Source organism: Tachyglossus aculeatus, chromosome 1, assembly GCF_015852505.1.
Source record: "Tachyglossus aculeatus isolate mTacAcu1 chromosome 1, mTacAcu1.pri, whole genome shotgun sequence".
NCBI classification, from domain to species: domain Eukaryota; kingdom Metazoa; phylum Chordata; class Mammalia; order Monotremata; family Tachyglossidae; genus Tachyglossus; species Tachyglossus aculeatus.
Window position 1 is genome coordinate 72,349,463 of NC_052066.1, and position 22,854 is coordinate 72,372,316.

A 22,854-nucleotide genomic window follows, 5' to 3' on the forward strand; every position below is an offset into this window, starting at 1 on the left:
AGCTCCTCAGCTAGTGGCTGGCTTGTCCTTTGTCAGTTATCTCACCTCCTCCCCTGCCGACGTAAGGTGTACAGTTGTCTGAAATGAATGAGTTTAGACTAAAGTTGGGTCAGCCACCTAACCCAAGGGTCTTCAGGTTTTACACATCAGAAGAGAGGAAATAGTGGCCTTGAGTCTGTCATCGTCATTGCTGAAGTATGGGGCTCCCCTCTGCCTCCTCCCCGCCTCCCTCCCTAGCTCTCTCTTCACCTCACTTCTTGGGTATCGGTAATTTTGCACAATTAGACACAACCCCCCAGACCTATCCAAAAAGCCATTTATAAGAAATGCGTCCCAAGCGATAGCTTTGTACAAGTTCCTTGATTCTTCTTAAAATCATCCAGTGGCCTTTCATTCTACTTCTCCATGAACCTGGCAGTTATATTAGGCCTTATTCCTAGACCCTTCAGTCCATTCACCTCTCAACATTCCCCGATAATTTCAGTTGGGAGAATCTCAGTCCCTCATCTTTGGGCCTTATTTCCCACATTCACCCCGGATCCTCCAACAGCCCTCCTCTCTGTGGATAATGGGAGGGATGGTGTACTTCGTGTTGGATTGTGATGGATTTGCATCTTCTGTAGAAGTATCCGGGCATCCTCAGCTGGGAGAGAATGGGCTCCAGAACACTTAGCAGAGCCACATATTGCGTTTCTAGGCACAAGTGCAGATTCTCATACTGATGATTTGTCTGGCAGGGAGCCCCACCTTGAAAGAGGCTGTGTGTCAGGGTTGTGATGAGTCAGGACTGGAACACCAAGTCAGGAGGCTTTGTGAGCTCTTAACCCCCTTAATTCCTCTTAATGTGATTGAATGTGCATACAGTAAAAATCTGCAGGTCTGAGAGAAGTAGCTGTAGGTCTCCCAGATTTATTTTATCCTCCAGGTGGAAGCTGGATATTTATTCTGTTCGTCCATTCCCCCTACCACTATGGGTGAAAATAAACCTTTTCTCTTATGGGAACAGGCATTTAAACCAGTTACCGCCATGGTGGCAGAGAGCTCAGGAGGATGGGACCTGCAAGCTACTCCAGCTCACCTTCAGTCTGGAGAGAATAATGGGAACCCAAAGGGTCTGAGGCCGGCCTGGGCACCGTGTCCTGTCCGTCGAAAGAGTGGGAGCAGTGATAGCGTGGGCCACCTTGGTTGGGTGGTCCCCATTCCCACCGTGGAGTGGCTTCTTAGAGAAGCAATGTGACTCAGTGGAAAGAGCCCGGACTTTGGAGTCAGAGGTCATGGGTCCAAATCCCGGCTCCACCACTTGTCAGCTGGGTGACTTTGGGCAAGTCACTTAACTTCTCTGAGCCTCAGTTCCCTCACCTGTAAAATGGGGATGAAGACTGTGAGCCCCCTGTGGGACCACCTGAACAGCTTGTAACCTCCCAGCGCTTAGAACAGTACTTTGCACATAGTAAGCGCTTAATAAATGCCATTATTATTTTATTATTATTCTGTGCCCGACCGGATCTTTGCCCAACACAGCTGGTGGCCAATGGTTTTCTGGCACCCAGCAGCCCGGGTCCCTCATTGCAGGCCTGCTGGGCCCAAACCAGGGCCAAATGTGCTCTTCCACCCTCCCACACCCCCACACCTACATACACGTGGAATTGGCATCTGGGCACTTATAATAATAATGATGATGGCATTTGTTAAGCGCTTACTATCTGCAAAGCACTCTTCCAAGTGCTGGGGAGGATACAAGGTGATCAGGTTGTCCCAAGGGGTGCTCACAATCTTAATTCCCATTTTACAGATGAGGTAACTGAAGAGAAGTTAAGTGACTTGCCCAAAGTCACGCAGCCGACGATTGGTGGAGCTGGGATTTGAACCCATGACCTCTGACTCCAAAGCCCGGGCTATTACCACTGAGCCACGCTGCTTCACTTATTGTCTTGCCGGTGCTGTGTTTTGGACAATTAATAATAATAATAATAATAATAGTTGATAATAATTATGATGTCTGCCAAGCGCTTACTATGTGCCAAGCACTGTTCTAAGCACTGGGGCAGATACAAGCTAATCAGGTTGGACGTAGTCCCCATCCCACATGAGGCTGACAGTCTTAATCTCAATTTTACAGATGAGGGAACTGAGCCACAGAGAAGTTCAGTGACTTGCCCAAGGTCACGCAGCATATAAATGGTGGAGTCAGGATTAGAACCCACATCCTCTGACGCTCAAGCCTGTGATCTTGCTTCTAGGTCTTGCTCTTCTGGATTGCTTTTACCTCCACCTTCCCCCTAAGCTCAGTTCCCTATTACACCACTTCTATTCTCCATGATCCCTGTCTCATTCGTGCCCTGACTATATATTCAAAACAATAATCATAATCATAATAATTGCGATATTTGTTAAGCACTTATTATGTGCCAGGCACCATACTAAGCTGTGGGGTGAATATAAGACTGTGAGCCCTTCTAGACTGTGAGCCTGTTGTTGGGTAGGGACCGTCTCTATATGTTGCCAACTTGTAATAAATAAATAATGGTGGCATTTATTAAGCGCTTACTATGTGCAAAGCACTGTTCTAAGTACTGGGGAGGTTACAAGTTGATCAGGTTGTCCCACGGGAGGCTCAAAGTCTTAATCCCCATTTTAGAGATGACGGAACTGAGGCACAGAGAAGTGAAGTGACTTGCCCAAAGTCACACAGCTGACAACTGGCAGAGCTGGGATCCCAAGCACTTAGTACAGTGTTCTGCACACAGTAAGCCCTTAACAAATATGATTGAATGAATGAAGTCCCACATGGGGCTCACAGTCCGAGGAGGGAGAACAGATATTGAATCCCCATTTTGCCGTTGGGGGAACTGAGGCCCAGAGAAGTCAAGTGACTTGCCCAAGGTCACACAGAAGACTAGTGACTTTTAGACTTTTAGACTTTTTCTTTTAGACTGTGAGCCCACTGTTGGGTAGGGACTGTCTCTATTTGTTGCCAACTTGTACTTCCCAGGCGCTTTGTACAGTGCTCTGCACACAGTAAGCGCTCAATAAATACGATTGATTGATGGATTAAGTAGTAGAGCCAGGATTAGAACCCAGGTCCTCTGATTCCCAGGCCAATTTTCTTTCCACTAGGCCACACTGCTTCCATTCATGCTGTTTCTTCTCTGACCACAAGCCCTCCTTCACGTCTCCTCCCTCTCCATCACCGCAGGCCGGGTGACCCGGGAAAGAGCGTGGCGGAGCACTTATCCCAAGAGGACCTGCAGCCCGAGATGTTTGAGAACCCCCTCTACGGGTCCGTGAGCTCTTTCTCTAAGATGGCACCGCGGAAAGAGCAAGACTCCCCGAAGGCCTCACGGAAGGAGCGGCAGCCCGGCCCCGAGCCCCCTCTGAGCTTCCTGCTCACCAAACCCCCCGAAGCTGAAAGTAAATTGGCCGGCAAACAGCTCTCCGCCCCCTTCCTCACCCCCATGCCTCGGCTGTGCTCCCACACTTGCTCCTTCTCCGCAGACGGGAAGACAGCGTCCGGAGGGGAAAAGGCCCAGAGCAAGCCGAAGCCGTCCACCACCTCGGAAACCCCAGTGCCGGCCAAGAGGCCGGTCAAGCCCGCCAGGTCGGAGATGGGCCATCAGGGGAACCAAGGACTGAGCAACAGGCCACCTCTCCCCGCCAAGAGTCAGGCCGTGCTGCACCTGCAGCACTTCAAAGGCCGAGATTACCGGGAAAGCTCCGAGCTCCCACACCACGGGAAGCACCGGCCAGAGGAAGGGCCGGTGAGCAGGACCCCCATGCAGGTACGTCTTCATCATCATCATCATCATCATCATCAATCGTATTTATTGAGCGCTTACTATGTGCAGAGCACTGTACTAAGCGCTTGGGAAGTACAAATTGGCAACATATAGAGACAGTCCCTACCCAACAGTGGGCTCACAGTCTAAAAGGGGGAGACAGAGAACAAAACCAAACATACTAACAAAATAAAATAAATAGAATAGATATGTACAAATAAAATAAATAAATAGAGTAAAAAAATATGTACAAACATATATACATATATACAGGTGCTGTGGGGAAGGGAAGGAGGTAAGATGGGGGGGTTGGAGAGGGGGACGATGGGGAGAGGAAGGAAGGGGCTCAGTCTGGGAAGGCCTCCTGGAGGAGGTGAGCTCTCAGTAGGGCCTTGAAGGGAGGAAGAGAGCTAGCTTGGCGGATGGGCAGAGGGAGGGCATTCCAGGCCCGGGGGATGACGTGGGCCGGGGGTCGATGGCGGGACAGGCGAGAGCGAGGTACGGTGAGGAGGTGAGCGGTGGAGGAACGGAGGGTGCGGGCTGGGCTGGAGAAGGAGAGAAGGGAGGTGAGGTAGGAGGGGGCGAGATGATGGACAGCCTTGAAGCCCAGGGTGAGGAGTTTCTGCCTGATGCGCAGATTGATTGGTAGCCACTGGAGATTTTTGAGGAGGGGAGTAACATGCCCAGAGCGTTTCTGGACAAAGATAATCTGGGCAGCAGCATGAAGTATGGATTGAAGTGGAGAGAGACACGAGGATGGGAGATCAGAGAGAATGGGAGATCAGTAGGGTTGAGGGGAAGGCATTAATCCATTTAATTGTCTCCCCCTTTTAGACTGTGAGCCCACTGTTGGGTAGGGACTGTCTCTATATGTTGCCAATTTGTACTTCCCAAGCGCTTAGTACAGTGCTCTGCACATAGTAAGCGCTCAATAAATTCGATTGACGATGATGATTTAATTGCTGCTCCCTCAAACTGCGGCTCCAAGGGGAAACCCTTAAAGCCAACAAGTCCAGAGAGAGACCAGTGAGTGGAATCGTGCGGAGGAGGGTAAGAGAGACACTCCACGCATGATGGAGTGTTTCTGACCCTTCCCAGGCCCACTGAGCTAAGATGTCTTCCCTTCTTTTTTTTAATGGTATTTAAGTGCGTACTCCGTGCCAAGCTCTGAATTAAGCGCTGAGGTAAATACAAGCTAATCAGGTCGGACACGGTCCGTGTCCCATATGGGGCTCAGCAGCATGGCTCAGTGCAAAGAGCCCGGGCTTTGGAGTCAGAGGTCATGGGTTCGAATCCCGGCTCGGCCACGTCTGCTGTGTGACCTCGGGCAAGTCACTTCACTTCTCTGAGCTTCAGGTACCTCATCTGTAAAATGGGGATTAAGACTGTGAGCCCCACATGGGACAACCTGATCACCAGGTATCTCCCCAGCGCTTAGAACAGTGCTTTGCACAGAGTAAGCGCTTAACAAATGCCAACATTATTATTATTAATCTTCATTTTACCAGTGAGGTAACTGGCACAGAGAAGCAAAGCGACTTTCTAGACTGTGAGCCCACTGTTGGGTAGGGACTGTCCCTATATGTTGCCAACTTGTACTTCCCAAGCGCTTAGTACAGTGTTCTGCACACAGTAAGCGCTCAATAAATACGATTGATTGATTGATTGACTTTCCCAAGGTCACACAGCAGGCAAGTGGCGGAGCCAGATTTAGAACCCTGGTCCTCTGACTCTGAAGCCCACGCTCTTTCCACTAGGCCACGCTGCTTTAAAATAAATCCCTGAAAAATCAGTCAATCAATCAATCAATCAATCATATTTATTGAGCACTTACTGTGTGCAGAGCACTGTACTAAGCGCTTGGGAAGTACAAGTTGGCAACATATAGAGACGGTCCCTACCCAACAGTGGGCTCAAAACACTAGCCCGGGCTCTTTCCACTGAGCCACGCTGCTTCTCAGGGAAGGCCTCTTGAATTCTCTGCTAAGAGTGAGCTTCATGATTCTAGAGAAGCAGCATGGTCTGGTGGTAAGAACAGGGGCCTGGGACTCAGAGGTCCCGTATTGCAATCCCAGCTCCGTCTCGTGGCTGCTGTGTGACCTTGGGCAAATCACTTAACTTCTCTGTGCCTCAGTTCCCTCATCTGCAAAATGGGGATCATCATCATCATCATCATCAATCGTATTTATTGAGTGCTTACTATGTGCAGAGCACTGTACTAAGCGCTTGGGAAGTACAAATTGGCAACATATAGAGACAGTCCCTACCCAACAGTGGGCTCACAGTCTAAAAGGGGGAGACAGAGAACAAAACCAAACATACTAACAAAATAAAATAAATAGAATGGATATGTACAAGTAGAATAAATAAATAGAGTAATAAATATGTACAAACATATATACATATATACAGGTGCTGTGGGGAAGGGAAGGAGGTAAGATGGGGGGGATGGAGAGGGGGACGAGGGGAGAGGAAGGAAGGGGCTCAGTCTGGGAAGGCCTGGAGGAGGTGAGCTCTCAGCAGGACCTTGAAGGGAGGAAGAGAGCTAACCTGTTCTCCCTCCTACCTAGACTCTAAGCCCCATTTTGGACTTGATTATCTTGTATTTACCCCAGAGTTTAGTACAGTGCTTGGCACATAGTAAGCGCTTAACAAGTATGACAATTTTTAAATTCTTTGCCTAGAGACCGTGGATCCTTAGCTCTTGTTGGGAGCGGTTGTCCCCATTGTAGCCTGAGGAGACCTGAGCCCACTGTTGGGTAGGGACCGTCTCTATATGTTGCCAACTTGTATTTCCCAAACGCTTAGTACAGTGCTCTGCACACAGTAATCAATCAATCAATCAATCGTATTTATTGAGCGCTTACTGTGTGCAGAGCACTGTACTAAGCGCTTGGGAAGTCCAAGTTGGCAACATATAGAGACAGTCCCTACCCAACAGTGGGCTCACAGTCTAAAAGGGGGAGACAGAGAACAAAACCAAACTTACTAACAAAATAAAATAAATAGAATAGGTATGTACAAGTAAAAGTCATTGATATTTATGCCCTCCCCACCCTTCCCTCCAAATCTGGGAGTAATAATAATAATAATGATGGCATTTGTTAAGCGCTTACTATGTGCAAGGCACTGTTCTAAGCGCTGATACCTTTCCCCTCGTGAACACATCCCTTGGAGCAATGGATGCTTTCAGGGTTTCAGTATCTCCACCCTTGAAATCCCATAGTCTTTTCAATGGAGCCCTTCCTTGTCACAATTTTTAAACTAATTCTTCTCCTGAGCAGAACCCCGTACAATGAACATAAAATAATGAGTACTAAATTATATTGTCAGGGTCTCGGTACCTTACACAGGGTGAGAGGCATTTGTATTCATAAGCGGAATGGCCTAGTGATTTAAGTTTCTTAGAAAAGAACAAAATGCACAAGATTGCATTAATAAGAGGGTGTTAAAGGAGATTATTAAAAAAAAGAAATTAAGAAGTGCAAAGTTATTGTTCCCATGGCAACTGAAATCAGCGCCACAGAATACGACTATTAAAAAATATAGTGGAAAGTAAATAGAAACCAGTTGGCAGTAAGTGGAGAAAAACTCCCATCCGAGATGTCACTACTTAAATGTGCTGGTGATAGGCAGTGAGGGTGACGGGTCTTTCAGACTTCATCTTCACTCCTATGAGGGGTAACCCCTAGGGCTAATTCACTTAAGGGGACAAACCGAACTCTGTGTCTTTGTTTCTACCTCATTTTTCTTTTGTCTCCACAGTAAATGTTACCTGGCTAGCCATGTTCTGGAAGGAGCCTATTGTCCTCCGGCCTGATATTCCTAACATCATTTGCGGGACTTCTTGTTTTGTGAGAAAAAGACTAGCTCCTTTGCTGTCAGTAGATAGTGCTGCCGGCTGAGAAATTTAATATGAATTGTTCAGGTCAGAAAGAGAAAAAGAATGCTGGCAGGATTCACTGTTATGGTTTTACCTTGGTACTACCAGACCTCTGGGAGAATAAATGTGGCCATTTCAGGAAGATGGAAGAAGGTACGGATAAGGAACTAAAGGACTCTACTGGATGTTGGTGTGTTGTTGTTTTTTTCACCCCAGCTAATAAGAAACTGCATACCCGGTATTTGTCCTAAGCAATAATCACCGACAGTGGAGTGTGTGGGGATGGCAAAGCATTAAAATAGAAAACAGGACCACTTCGTCTCAGGAAACCAGATGTAAGTGGGGAAGCAAACTGAACTAAGTCATGTTAGTGTGCTAAAGCAACTGACAACTTTCAGGTTTTCAGTAAACTACGAGTAAAGGGTACATTGCAACTTGCCGCTCTGCAGGAATCCCAGGCACGGTTTGCACTGGAGACCGTCTGCCTCCAGCCATTTGTGGGGAGACCAGTGAGAAGGCAGTTAGCTTATGGGAAGGCTCCCTGGAGCTCAGGATCTGATCCAAAACCCGGGAAAAACCGATCGAGAGAAGAATTCCTGCCTCACCCCAGCCTACGGCTGCAGCCCATCCCGGGGGCACCCAATCCCTTTGGGGACCTGGCTCAGATTCTCTTTTGTACTAGCAGGAATGCCCGGCTTCACCAAGGGGCAGTCAGCCCTCGCTGTTTTTCCCTCCTCTCTGGCCCCTCATCCTCACTAACTCACTCAAACCCACCCAGAGATTGTGGGACAGGCCAAACCAGTAAGCAGTGCGGCGGTCACGGAGCCGCCACTGCTTCCCAGGCAACGGGATAGGGGCTGGCTTGCTTTCTGCCCTCCTCCCCATGCTGCCGCTTCTTGCTACACTCCTTGGAATTCTCTTCACTGCAGGGAGTCCAAGAAGAAGCAGATAAGCCGTGGTAGGAACGGGGAGAGAAGCAGCATCTGCTGCTATGGTTACCATACTGGCCAAGATCACTGTTCTCCGAAGGCAGGAGAAATTGGGTTCCTATCTCCATGGAGTCTGCCCTGCTGCTGCACAGGGCACATCTCCAGTCAAAATACGTTGAAAGAGGTTCAGATGCAAATAGATACACCCCTAGCAAATAGATCTTTTTCCATCCCCCAGAACAGACCCATCCCTCTCCTCTCAGATGCCCCAAAAATCTGCAGGGGGATTCAGCTAGTCTTATATTCATCAGATTCTCAAGTCACATCTAACACCAAGTTCTCTCCTGTTGGTTCCAACATCGTAGGCCCTGCTCCGTCCTAAAAGTCTGGGGGAGAACACTTTTTTTTGGTTCATAGCTCTCTCTGTGCCTGAAAATAGAAAAGGCTTCCAGAGCCTGTACCTCAACCTCTGAGTTGTTTGGGTGGGGTAGGGGGCTTTAATCGCTTTCTTTTTTTGTCATAATTTAAAAGATGAAGAGTATACGACATACTTCCCTGCTGGCAACCAGAATTCTGTGTGTATGTTTGGGTGTGTGTATGTTTGGGAGTGTGCGTACCTGTGTTGTGTGCGTATGTTTGGGTGAATGTACTAGTAGGTAAGATTTGTTTCAACTCCCAGTCATGTATATTGAAAGCTTTTCTGCTCTGTGAGCCATGGTCCTAATAAACCCTATTTTTCTTCACTCTGCTGCTTTGCCTGTTGTTGTTTTTTCCGGGATACAGATTCTGGAGAGGGAGGAAGGGTCCCCATTTGGGCCGAAGTCAGCCACCCGAGTACAGGCAGCCCGGTGACAGTGAGAGGGAAGACTTCAAGCTGCCGACAGCCTAGCATAGGGTCTAACAGGTGGACCCCAGAGCCAAGGAGGAGACCCCCTCAAAGACAAAGTTGCCTGGTGAAAGAATCTCGTCTGCACCAGCCCAGCGTCGTACTTTTGGAGCAATCCATTCTGAGCTGGAAAAAATGGCTTTAGTGTTTTAGGGTCCTGTTGATGTGAGAGGTTGCTGGGATACACAAGGATTGATTCTTCGATTCAGTCGTATTTATTGAGCGCTTATTGTGTGCAGAGCCCCATACTAAGTGCTTGGAAAGTACAGTTCAGCAAGAAATAGAGACAGTCCCTGCCCTCACAGTCTAGAAGGGGGGAGACAGGCATCAAAACAAGTAAGCAGGCATCAATATAAATAGAATTGTAGATAAGTACACATCATTAATATAAGTAAATAGAATAATAAATATGTACATATATACACAAGTGCTGTGGGTGGGAGGAAGGGGGTAGAACAAAGGGAGCAAGTTGGGGCCCCCCTGATTCCCAGGCCCCTGCTCTTTCCACTTTGACCACGCTACCTCTCCCTCCCCAAATGGATGCATCTCCATCCCCCTGCCTTACCTCCTTCCCTTCCCCACAGCACCTGTATATATGTTTGTACGTATTTATTACTCTATTTATTTTACTTGTACATATTTATTCTATTTATTTTATTCTGTTAATATGTTTTGTTTTGTTCTCTGTCTCCCCCTTCTAGACTGTGAGCCCGCTGTTGGGTAGGGACCGTCTCTATATGTTGCCAACTTGTACTTCCCAAGTGCTTAGTACAATGCTCCGCAAACAGTAAGCGCTCAATAAATAGGATTGAATGAATGAATGAATGCAGGCGTTCAGTCCCACCTGGCAGATTCATTTATTCATTCAATCGTATTTATTGAGAGCTTACTGTGTGCAGAGCACTTTACTAAGTGCTTGGGAAGCACAAATCGGCAACATATAGAGACAGTCCCTTCCCAACAACGGGCTCACAGTCTAGAAGGGGGAGACAGATAACAAAACAAGTAGACAGATCACTTCCGTGCTACCTAAAAGCTAGGTATCTAGCTTTAGATTCCCTAAAAGCTTTGTCATTGGGTTTGCCACAAGCAGACTCGACCACAACCCCCAGGGTGTTTCCCCAAGACAGCTACATATGAAATCATTTTCTGGAGGGTAACATAGCTACCAAAAGACCTTCTTGGTAAAAACTAGAGCATTCATTCAATCGTATTTATTGAGCACTTACTGTGTGCAGGACACTGTACTAAGCGCTTGGGAAGTACAAGTCGGTAACATATAGAGATGGTCCCTACCCAACAACGGGCTCACGGTCTAGAAGGGGGAGACAGACAACAAAACAAAACATGGGGACAGGTGTCAAAATCATCAGAACAAATAGAATTAAAGCACCTATGAGCATATTCCTCATCTTTCCCCAATGCCTGTAGTTTTCTTACCTAGTGACAAGCATGAAATGTTAATTGAGAACTCTAGTGCAAAGGAGCAGCATTGCCTAACTCTTGAAGGGGGACGGTGGCCCTCCATGGGAGGAGGAGACTTTCCGAGATTTAGAAGTCAGTCAATCGTATTTATTGAGCCCTCACTGAGTGCAGAGCACTGTACTAAATGCTTGAAGGTACATTAAACAGAAACATTCCCTGCTCGCAATGAGCTTGCAGTCTAGAGGGTAACATTTTCATATTCCATTTTCCTAAACCACTTTCATACAAAATTTAGGGAACTTTCCCAAGGCCTCCAAGACCATTCATTCATTCATTCAATCATATTTATTGAGCACTTACTGTGTGCAGAGCACTGTACTAAGCACTTGGAAAGTACAATTCGGCAACAGATAGAGACAATCCCTAACCAACAACAGGCTCACCGTCTAGAAGGGAGAGACAGACAACAAAACAAAACAAATAGGCATCAAAAGCATCAAAATAAATAGAATTATAGATATATACACATCATTAATAAAATAAATAGAATAATAAGTATGTACAAATATACACAAGTGCTGTGGGGCGGAGAAGGACCATACACAATATATACCAGTGATTGATTAGTTGAAACAGCCAACAAAAAGATTTTTTGTGTTTATGTTTATTGATGTTTTTGTGTTCTTATGTTAAATTCTAGGTATCTTCTCTCATGATCCAACCTCCTTTTAGAGGGTGAGTCCCTTAAGAGTCAGGGCTGAGTCTTATTATCGTTCCCCAATGCTTGCCCGGGCTAACTGTTCAGTAAGTACCACTGAATGAAAGAAAATAGTCTGTCCTAAATGATTCAGTTTCTATGGTGGCCACAAGATAATCTGTTGGTCTGGCACTTCCAGTTGTACCATGAGACCAAGTATCAACTGAATTAAGATGTGCGTTAGGCATAATAATAATAATAATAATAATAATAATAATAATAATAATAATAATAATAACTATGGTACTTGTTAAGCACTTACTATGCGTCTTGTCTTAAGCTCTCGAGTTGTTTCCAATCCATAGCGACTCCATGGACACATCTCTCCCAGAATGCGCTGCTCTCCATCTGCAATCTTTCTGGTAGTGGATCCATAGAGTTTTCTTGGTAAAAATACAGAAGTGGTTACCGTTGCCTTCTCCCACTCAGTAAACTTGAGCTTCTGCCCTCTATTCTCACCCATGCCACTGCTTCCCAGGACAGGTGAGTTCTGACTTGGAGCAGATTGCCATCCCAAGCTAGGAATGAGAGCTCACCTCCTCCAGGAGGCCTTCCCAGACTGAGCCTCTTCCTTCCTCTCTACCTCCTCCCCCTCTCCATCCTCCCTGCCTTACCTTCTTCCCCTCCCCACAGCACCTGTATATATGCATATATGTTTGTACAGACTTATTATTCTATTTATTTTATTTGTACATATTTATTCTATTTATTTTATTTTGTTAATATGTTTGGTATTGTTCTGTGTCTCCCCCTTCTAGACTGTGAGCCCATTGTTGGGTAGGGACCGTCTCTATATGTTGCCAACTTGTACTTCCCAAGCGCTTAGTACAGTGCTCTGCACACAGTAAGCGCTCAGTAAATACGATTGAATGAATGAATGGATGGAATGGGTAGGCCTCTGCTTGACTCTCCCTTCCATAGCCAAGACTGGTGGAGGACTGGAAACTCTCCAGGTGCCACCCTGAGAGGGGTCTTAGCGCCCGGAAGGTACAGATTAACCAGCGAGGACACAATCCCTGTCCCGCAAGGGACTCACAGTCTAAATAGGAGGGAGTAGGGTTTGATCACCATTTTACCGATGAGGTAAGTGAGGCACAGAGAAGTACTTGCCCTGGTCACACAGCAGACACATGTCAAAGCGGGGAGTAGAAGTCTTCGGACTTCCAGGCCTGAGCTCTTTCCACTAGGCCATGCTACATTTTAACAGCTTCTCAGTGACTTGGCTAGCATCAGTGAACTTTGAACCACAGTGGGTGGGAAAGGAATCGGGGCTGCCATCACGGCAGGAGGGGTTCATTCACTGAAGTGGCTCTGCTTTTCAGGGGCTCATTGGGTGGATTTGGAAGGTGTGCAGTGGTGTCTTTCATTTGAACAATCATTCCTTTGCTTTTTGAAGGCATCCTTGACATCACAGAGAAGCAGCGTGGCTCAGTGGGAAGGGCACGGGCTTTGGAGTCAGAGGTCATGGGTTCAAATTCCGACTCCGCCAATTGTCAGCTGTGTGACTTCGGGCAAATCACTTCACTTCTCTGGGCCTCAGTTCCCTCATCTGTAAAATGGGGATTAATGATGATGATAGCATTTGTTAAGCACTTACTATGTGCATAGCACTGTTCTTAGCGCTGGGGGCGGGGGGAATACAAGGTGATCAAGTTGTCCCACGTGGGGCTCACAGTCTTAATCCCCATTTTACAGATGAGGTACCTGAGGCTCAGAGAAGTTAAGTGACTTGCCCAAGGTCACACAGCAGACATGTGGCAGAGTTGGGATTCGAACCCATGACCTCTGACTCCAAAGCCCATGCTCTTTCCACTGAGCCAGACTGTGAGCCCCACTTGGGGCAACCTGATCAACTTGTATCCCCCCTGCATTTAGAACAGTGCTTTGCACATAGTGAGCACTAAACAGATACCATCATTATCTCAATTCAAGCTGCAGTTTAAAAACACGTTAGTTCTGGCCTTCATCATCATCGTCAATCGTATTTATTGAGCGCTTACTATGTGCAGAGCACTGTACTAAGTCCTTGGGAAGTACAAATTGACAACATATAGAGACAGTCCCTACCCAACATTGGGCTCACAGTCTAAAATGGGGAGACGGAGAACAAAACCAAACAGACTAACAAAATAAAATAAATAGAATAGATATGTACAAGTAAAATAAATAAATAAATAAATAGAGTAATAAATATGTACAAGTAAAATAAATAAATAAATAAATAGAGTAATAAATATGTACAAGTAAAATAAATAAATAAATAAATAGAGTAATAAATATGTACAAACATATATACATATATACAGGTGCTGTGGGGAAGGGAAGGAGGTAAGATGGCGGGATGGAGAGGGGGACGAGGGGGAGAGGAAGGAAGGGGCTCAGTCTGGCTCAGCCTTCAGCCAACACTACTAAGTTGTGCACTCTGCATTTCATCAGGTGATGAATGCATTTATTTGTCTGAGTTTTGTTGACCCGGTGTTCAACCTGAGGGGGAAATAAAATATGATTTATTGCCCAAATGTCAGCCCAATGGAAGTCTTTCCTAAGGTTCAGGAGAAAAAGTGTAGAGCTTCCACAAGCAGCATGAGGAGGGCGATACCATTCATTCATCCATTCAATCGTATTTATTGAGCGCTTACTGTGTGCAGAGCACTGTACTAAGTGCTTGGGAAGTACAAGTTGGCAACATATAGAGACGGTCCCTACCCAACAACAGGCTCACAGTCTAGAAGGGGGAGACAGGCATTTGGTGGGGAAGAGCCTGGTTTACCCCACCAGGCAGGCTGCAGTGGGCTGAAAGACAAGGTAGAGTCAAGTCTGAGCCAGATATGGCAGCATGGAGATGAAGCCAATGTCAGACAAATAAAGGGCCATTGAGCAATCTTAACTGATCCTGAGGAGAACAGCTCATGGCCAAGCCACAAGGGAAGGTTGCAATCCAAACCAAGAGGATGTCCAGTCTGGGGAAGCAATGAGAGGATAGAAAGAAATCATTCATTCATTCATTCAATCGTATTTATTGAGCGCTTACTGTGTGCAGAACACGGTACTAAGCACTTGGGAAGTACAAGTTGGCAACATATAGAGATGGTCCCTACCCAACAGTGGGCTCACAGTCTAGAAGGGGGAGACAGAGAACAAAACAAAACATATTAGCAAAATAAAATAAATAGAATAAATATGTACAATTAAAATAAATAAATAGAGTAATAAATATGTACAAACATATATACATATATACAGGTGCTGTGGGGAGGGGAAGGAGGTAAGGGGGGGATGGCGAGGGTTACAGAGGTAACTTATGTGTTCATATCTCCAATTTAGAATAAACCCAATTTAGCTCCTTCCATCTCAGATTAGTTTTATTGGATGTTCTCTTCCATAGCAGAGTACAGATTTTGTAGAGTTATACAGGTTTACTTTCAGAGCCTTGTGGCACACTGCTGTTTGTATGGGATTTTTTTCTTTGTATTTTTGATTGCTTCTAATGTTGTAACAAATTTCATGTCTTCGGTGTGGAGTGTCAAAATGAGATCATCGGTGCCCCAGATAACTGGAAAATGCTTTGTTTATTGCATGTAACATACTCTCAGATACTGTTTTCAACAAATACTTATCTGAAAAGGCTATGGTTAATAAGTTACTGACCTTACCTGACTTGTGTGAAGAGATGAATCAGTCATGAGAGGCTTCCCAACACCACCTAATAGTAGATGATAATAATAATAATAATGATGGCATTTGTTAAGTGCTTACTATGTGCGAAGCACTGTTCTAAACGCGGGGGGCGGGGGGGTACAAGGTTATCAAGTTGTCCCATGTGTGGCTCAGGCTTAATCCCCATTTTACAGGTGAGGTAACTGAGGCCCAGAGAAGCTAAGTGACTTGCCCAAAGTCACACAGCTAAGTGGCAGAGTCGGGATTAGAACCCATGACCTCTGGCTCCCAAGCCCGTGCTCTTTCCACTGAGCCACACTTCATGCAAGACTCAAACCCTAGTGCTCTCTCTCCCTGTTCATAATAAGAATCATAATAATAATAATGATTGTGGCATTTGTTAAGCGCTTAGCATGTGCGAAGCACCGTATTAGCGCTGGGGTAGATACCGGATCATCAGGTATCACATGGGGCTCACAAGCTAAGTAGGAGGGAGTAGGATTTTATCCCCATTTTACAGCTGAAGACACTGAGGCACAGAGGGTCACTTCTCTGCCGCTTCTTCCTTTACACCCGATCCCGTAGGAACCTTGTCGCGAGCCCCCGGTTCATACTGACCGCGGAAGCCTCAGTGACACATCATCATCAACCATCATCAATCGTATTTATTGAGCGCTTACTATGTGCAGAGCACTGTACTAAACACTTGGGAAGTACAAATTGGCAACATATAGAGACAGTCCCTACCCAACAGTGGGCTCACAGTCTAAAAGGGGGAGACAGAGAACAAAACCAAACATACTAACAAAATAAAATAAATAGAATAATCAAACCACAGCTCTGATCACCAAGGTTACTGTGGAAAGTTTTTTTACTTAATTTTACCAGCGTACAAGGGAGTGACACATCCACACACTCACTCACTCCACTCCACCAAGGGTCCAATACTAGTCTGTGCTCAAAGGAGCCAGTTCTGACGGTGCGTCTTCTTTCTGCTTCCAAGTGCTGCTGCTTCATTCATTCATTCATTCATTCATTCATTCATTCATTCATTCAATTGCATTTATTGAGTGCTTTCTGTGTGCACAGCACTGTACTAAGCACTTATGCAAAGCACTGTTCTAAGCGCTGGGGAGGTTACAATGTGATCATCAATCTGCTACAAGTCAAAACTCACCTTTTCTGGGCAGCAGCGACGTGGGAGAGAATAATAATAATAATAATAATAATAATAATTGCATTTATTAAGCACTTACTATGTGCAATGCTCTGTTCTAAGCGCTGGGGAGGTTACAAGGTGATCAGGTTGTCCCCACGGGGGGCTCACAGTCTTAATCCCCATTTTACAGATGAGGGAACTGAGGCACAGAGACATTAAGTGACTTTTATTCTGCTTGCTTCTTTAATACTTGCTTCTCTGCATGCTTCTGCTCTTCTGCAGGCCTCCGTGCTGTCTCCAGATGCTCCCTTACGTGCCTCAAAGCAACCACCTTTTATCTGCTTTAGGCATGGCAGCTGTGCCTCTGTGTTGCAGTCATTGATTGGTCCGGGCCCTTAGGGAGCTCATGTACTAAATAATAAAAATTATGGCATTTAAGTGCTTACTATCTGCCAAGTGCTCTATTAAGCACTGTCCAACCTGATTAGACACAGTCCCTGCCCCATATGGGGCTCACAGTCTGCGTAAGAGGTCTCGACTTATGCTGTTGAGTCGTCTTCGACCCACAGTGACGCCATGGGCACGTCTCTCCCAGAAAGTCCCACCTCTACCTGCAATCCTTCTGGTTGTATATCCGTAGAGTTTTCTTGGTTAAAATATGGGAGTGGTTTACCATTGCCTCCTTCTGCACTGTAATAATAATAATAATGTACATATCTATTCTATTTATTTTATTTTGTTAGTGTGTTTGGTTTTGTTCTCTGTCTCCCCCTTTTAGACTGTGAGCCCACTGTTGGGTAGGGACTGTCTCTATATGTTGCCAATTTGTACTTCCCAAGCGCTTAGTACAGTGCTCTGCATATAGTAAGCACTCAATAAATACGATTGATGATGATGATGAATAATGTTGGTATTTGTTAAGCGCTTACTATGTGCAAAGCACTGTTCTAAGCAGTGGGGGGAACACAAGGAGATGAGGTTGTCCCATGTGGGGCTTACAGTCTTAATCCCCATTTTACAGATGAGGGAACTGAGGCACAGAGAAGTGAAGTGACTTGCCCAAGGTCACACAGCAGACATGTGGGGGAGGCGGGATTCGAACCCATGACCTCTGACTCCCAAGCCCACACTCTTTCCACTGAGCCATGCCGTAAAATTGAGTCTTCGCCCTTGATTCTTGAGAAGCAGCGTGGCTCAGTGGAAAGAGCCTGGGCTTTGGAGTCAGAGGTCATGGGTTCAAATCCCAGCTCCTCCAGTTATCAGCTGTGTGACTTTGGGCAAGTCACTTAACTTCTCTGTGCCTCAGTTACCTCATCTGCAAAATGGGGATTAAAACTGTGAGCCCCCCGGGGGACAACCTGATCACCTTGTAACCTCCCCAGCGCTTAGAACAGTGCTTTGCACATAGTAAGCGCTTAATGAATGCCGTTATTATTATTATTATTCTCTCCCACATCGCTGCTGCCCAGCAAAGGTGTTTTGATTTTTAGCAGATTGCCTGCCTCTCCCTAGCTACTGCCCAAGCTAGGAATGGAATGGATAGGCCTCTTCTTGACTCACCTTCCAGGAGTCGAGACTGATAGAGAACTGGGAACTCTCCGAGTGTCCCTGGTGGGGGGTGTGGAGGAGGGAATAGGATTTAATCCCCATTTTACAGATGAGGAAACTGAGGCACAGAGAAGTTAGGTGTCTTGCCCAGGGTCACACAGAAAACAACTTGTATTTCCCAACTTGTATTTCCCAAGCGCTTAGTACAGTGCTCTGCACACAGTAAGCACTCAATAAATACGATTGAATGAATGAATTGAACAGGCAGAGCCAGGATTTAGAACCCAAATCCTTGACCCCCAGACCTGCCTTTTCCACTAGGCCACACTGCTGCTCATATTTCAGTTAATATCTGTATGCCAATCACTCAGGCGTCCATATCTTCTGACCTGATCTCTAGCTTCTCCAGACCCATACACCTAGTTAATAATGGTATTTGTTTGGCATTTGGTAAGCACTTACTACGTGCCAGGCACTGTACTAAACATTGAGATAGATACAACATAATCAGGTTGGGCAGAGCCCCTGTCCCACAGGGAGCTCACAGTCTAAGTAAGAGGGAGAATTGATATGGTATGCCCATTTATAAATGAGGAAACTGAGACACAGAGAATAATAATGATAATAATAATAATAATAATTTATGGTATTTGCTAAGCACTTACTGTGTGCCAAGCACTGCTCTAAGCGTTAAGGTAGATTAGAAGATAGGTTGTTCTACGTGGGGCTCACAGTCTCAATCCCCAGTTTACAGATGAGATCACTGAGGCACAGAGAAGTTAAGTGACTCGCCCAATGTCACACAGCAGACAAGTGGTAGAGCTGGGATTAGAACCCATGACCTCCGAGTCCCAAGCCCGTGCCCTGGCCACTAGGCCACTTGTACTTCCCAAGCGCTTAGTACAGTGCTCTGCACACAGTAAGCGCTCAATAAATACGATTGATGATGATGATGATGATGATGATGATGATGATGCTTCTCTAAGTGATTTGCCCACAGTCACACAGCAGTGAGGCGGCGGAGCTGAAATCAGAACCCAGGCCTTCTGACTCCCAGTCACATGCTCATTTCGCCAGTTCATGCTGCTTCTCCTATAAAATGGGGGTTCTTGTCTTGTCTTAAACCTTTGAGTCGTTTCCTACCCATAGCGACACCACGGACACGTCTCTCCCGGAACTCCCCGCTCTCCATCTGCGAATGTTCTGGTAGTTGATCCACAGAGTTTTCTTGGTAAAAATATGGAAGTGGTTTTCCACTGTCGCCTTCCACGCAGTAAACTTGAATCTCTGCCCTCGACTCTCTTCCATGCCGCTGCTGCCCAGCATGGGTGACTTTTGACTTGTAGCAGATTGCCTTCCACTCGCTAGCCACTGCCCAAGCTAGGAATGGAATAGATAGACCTCTGCTTGACTCTCCCTCCCATAGCCGAGACTGGTAGAGTATTGGAAACTCTCCAGGTGCCACCCTGAGAGGGGACATGGGGGTTACTTTCTTGAAAAATCCCACATTGAGGAAACTTGTGTTGCATTATTCATAGGGTCTAATACTGCTTGCCATTTCCTCTGACCCTATTGTGGGCTGTATCTAAACAGACTTGCGTTGTCAAATGAATGCTCCCTAATTCCCTAACAACTTTCTTTCCAAATGTAATGAAAATGGGTTACAGAGCGGAACAGAGTGTGTTTCCTGCCGCCTCCAAGTCAGCTCCACTTAATGTTTAAATTTGGACCCATTTAGCTCATCCCATTTCCCTCTCCTTCCCAAACCCTCACCCTTGCCCACTCTCCCCTTCACCATCAACAGCATCAGTCATCTCCAAGGCTTCTACGTTCACAAACGGGGGGAATATTCCAGAAGGGAAGAGATGGGGGACAAGAGGGGCGTGGGAGTGGGGGGAAAATATATCGGGAAGAAACTGTTGGCCTCTGGGGCCACATCACCACCCCGCCATCAAGGCCCTTGGCATGAGAGAACTTAACTGGCTCCTTAGGCAGACTGGGGGTGGGCAAGGCCCTGTATATATGTGTATATGTTTATACATATTTATTACTCTATTTATTTATTTATTTTACTTGTACATATCTATTCTATTTATTTTATTTTGTTAATACGTTGGTTTTGTCCTCTGTCTCCCCCTTCTAGACTGTGAGCTCACTGTTGGGTAGGGACTGTCTCTATATGTTGCCAACTTGGACTTCCCAAGCGCTTAGTACAGTGCTCTGCACACAGTAAGCGCTCAATAAATACGATTGATTGATTGATCTCACCGCATTGGATTTTGGACCAGAGGAGAGTGGAGCCAGAGGTGAGAGAGACTGCAGAGTTGCAGAGACTCTTGGTCTTCTCAGAATCACCTGAAGAATCTCCTGCAGAATCTTACCGTCAGTGGTGGCATCCTTGAAATAAGACAGCTATAAGTATACAATTTGCAACAATATAGTTCAGTACTATTATATTGAATCAACCCATTAATCATATTTATGCACTTGATTAATTATATCCTGTAATATAATTTAAATGAAGAAATCATGTTGAGATGATACCTATTCGTTCATTCATTCAATCGTATTTATTGAGCGCTAACTGTGTGCACAGCACTGTACTAAGCGCTAGGGAAGTACAAGTTGGCAACATATGGAGACGGTCCCTACCCAACAGTGGGCTCACAGTCTAGAAGGGGGAGACAGAGAACAAAGCAAAACTTATTAACAAAATAAAATAAATAGAATAAATATGCACAAATAAAATAAATAAATAGAGTAATAAATACGTACAAACATATATACATATACACAGGTGCTATATGATGCAAGTACATATCTGTAAATTATGTATTTATATTTGTGTCCATCTATCTGTTTAGACTGTGAGTAGACACAGGGAACATGTCTACTAACTCTGTCGCATTGTACTATTCCAAATGCTTCGTACGATGTCTGTCTCCCCCTTCTAGACTGTGAGCCCACTGTTGGGTAGGGACCGTCTCCATTTGTTGCCAACTTGTACTTCCCTAGCGCTTAGTATAGTGTTCTGCATACAGTAAGTGCTCATTAAATACGATCGAATGAGTGAATGAATAAATGCCATTTATTGATTGATTAAAGATCATTTTTATCCTTATTTTTCTCCCAGTGACCTCTTGGGGAAAGACCTTCCTTTGGAACACATGGGACTGATTTCACCAGTTGCTTCCTCACCTTAATTGTGAGGATTATCTACATAACTACAGAAGATTCCAGGATGAAGCACTTTTCACAGTTCTTTAATATTGTCGCTTTGAAACTTGTCTATCTCAGTGCATCCGTCAACCGTATCCTCTACAATCTCATTTCAAAGAAGTACAGAGCAGCAGGCAACAAAAGCAAAGAAAGAGTTTTTCAGTCAGCCAGAACACTGGAGTGGATACCGAAGGCTATGCTGAGACCAGTTCCTGCATCAAAACTGCCCATGTAACTAACTCTGCCATGCAAGTTAGCACCGGTGCACAAGTACGAATTTTACTCCAAAATTCATTCATTCAATCGTATTTATTGAGCGCTTAATGTGTGCAGAGCATTGTACTAAGCGCTTGGGAAGTGCAAGTCAGCAACATATAGAGACGGTCCCTACCCAACAATGGGCTCACAGTCTAGAAGGGGGAGATGGACAACAAAACAAAACACGTGGACAGGTGTCAAGTCATTCATTCATTCATTCATTCAATCATATTTATTGAGTGCTTACTGTGTGCAGAGCACTGTACTAAGCGTTTGGGAAGTCCAAGTTGGCAATATATAGAGCCGGTCCCTACCCAACAGCGGGCTCACAGTTTAGAAGGGGAGAACAGACAACAAAACATATTAACAAAATAAAATAAATAGAATAAATATGTACGAGTAAAATAAATAAATAGAGTAATAAATATGTACAAACATAGATACATATATACAGGTGCTGTGGGAAGGGGAAGGAGGTAAGGCGGTGGGGATGGAGAGGGGAAGGAGGGGGAACATATAGAATTATGTTATATATATGTTATATATATTATATTATGTTTTATATATATATTATATAGAAAGTCATCAGAACAAATAGAATTAAAGCTAGACGCACATCATTAACAAAATGAATAGAATAGTAAATATGTACAAGTAAAATAAATAGAGTAATAAATCTGTACAAACATATATATAGGTGCTGTGGGGAGGGGAAGGAGGTAGGGTGGGGGGATGGGGAGGAGGAGAGGAAAAAGGGGGCTCAGTCTGGGAAGGCCTCTTGGAGGAGGTGAGCTCTCAGTAGGGCTTTGAAGAGAGGAAGAGAGCGAGCTTGGCGGATTGCGGAAGGAGGGCATTCCAGGCCAGGGGAGGACGTGGGCCGGGGGTCGACAGCAGGACAGGCGAGAACAAGGCCTGGTGAGGAGATTAGCTGCAGAGGAGCGGAGGGTGCGGGCTGGGCTGGAGAAGGAGAGAAGGGAGGTAAGTTAGGAGGGGGCGAGGGGATGGACAGCCTCGAAGCCCAGGGTGAGGAGTTTTTGCTCTATGCGTAGATTGACTGGCAGCCACTGGGGATTTTTGAGGAGGGGAGTAACATGCCCAGAGCGTTTCTGCACAAAGATGATCCAGGCAGCAGCGGGAAGTATAGACCTAAGTGGGGAGAGACAGGAGGATGGGAGATCAGAGAGGAGGCTGGTGCAGTAATCCAGTCAGGATAGGATGAGAGATTGAACCAGCATTTTTTTCAAAAATGAAAATGTACTTTACATTGTGGCTCCTGCCACACTTGTCATGCCCCTGGGCGAGGGGAGACGACTGTAAAAGACCCAACTTCCCCCTGCTAGTGGGGGTGGAAAAATTG

The 22,854-nt window shown here is 45.7% G+C and overlaps 1 protein-coding gene and 1 non-coding gene across 2 annotated transcripts in view; one reads left to right on the forward strand and one right to left on the reverse strand.

The window, feature by feature from the left end:
- The window catches only part of INPP5D (inositol polyphosphate-5-phosphatase D), a 217,429-nt gene extending 208,093 nt beyond the window's left edge, over positions 1-9,336 (forward strand). The window contains exons 27-28 of the mRNA XM_038749732.1: positions 3,197-3,779; positions 7,542-9,336. Coding sequence (XP_038605660.1) covers positions 3,197-3,779; positions 7,542-7,544 — 586 coding nt within the window. The 3' untranslated portion in view covers positions 7,545-9,336. The remainder of the gene's footprint in view (positions 1-3,196; positions 3,780-7,541) is intronic.
- Positions 9,337-19,358: 10,022 nt separating this feature from the next.
- On the reverse strand, positions 19,359-19,496 carry LOC119936239. The gene has a single exon (XR_005453682.1). It is a non-coding gene; the product is annotated as a small nucleolar RNA SNORA7 (small nucleolar RNA).
- Positions 19,497-22,854: the final 3,358 nt, after the last annotated feature.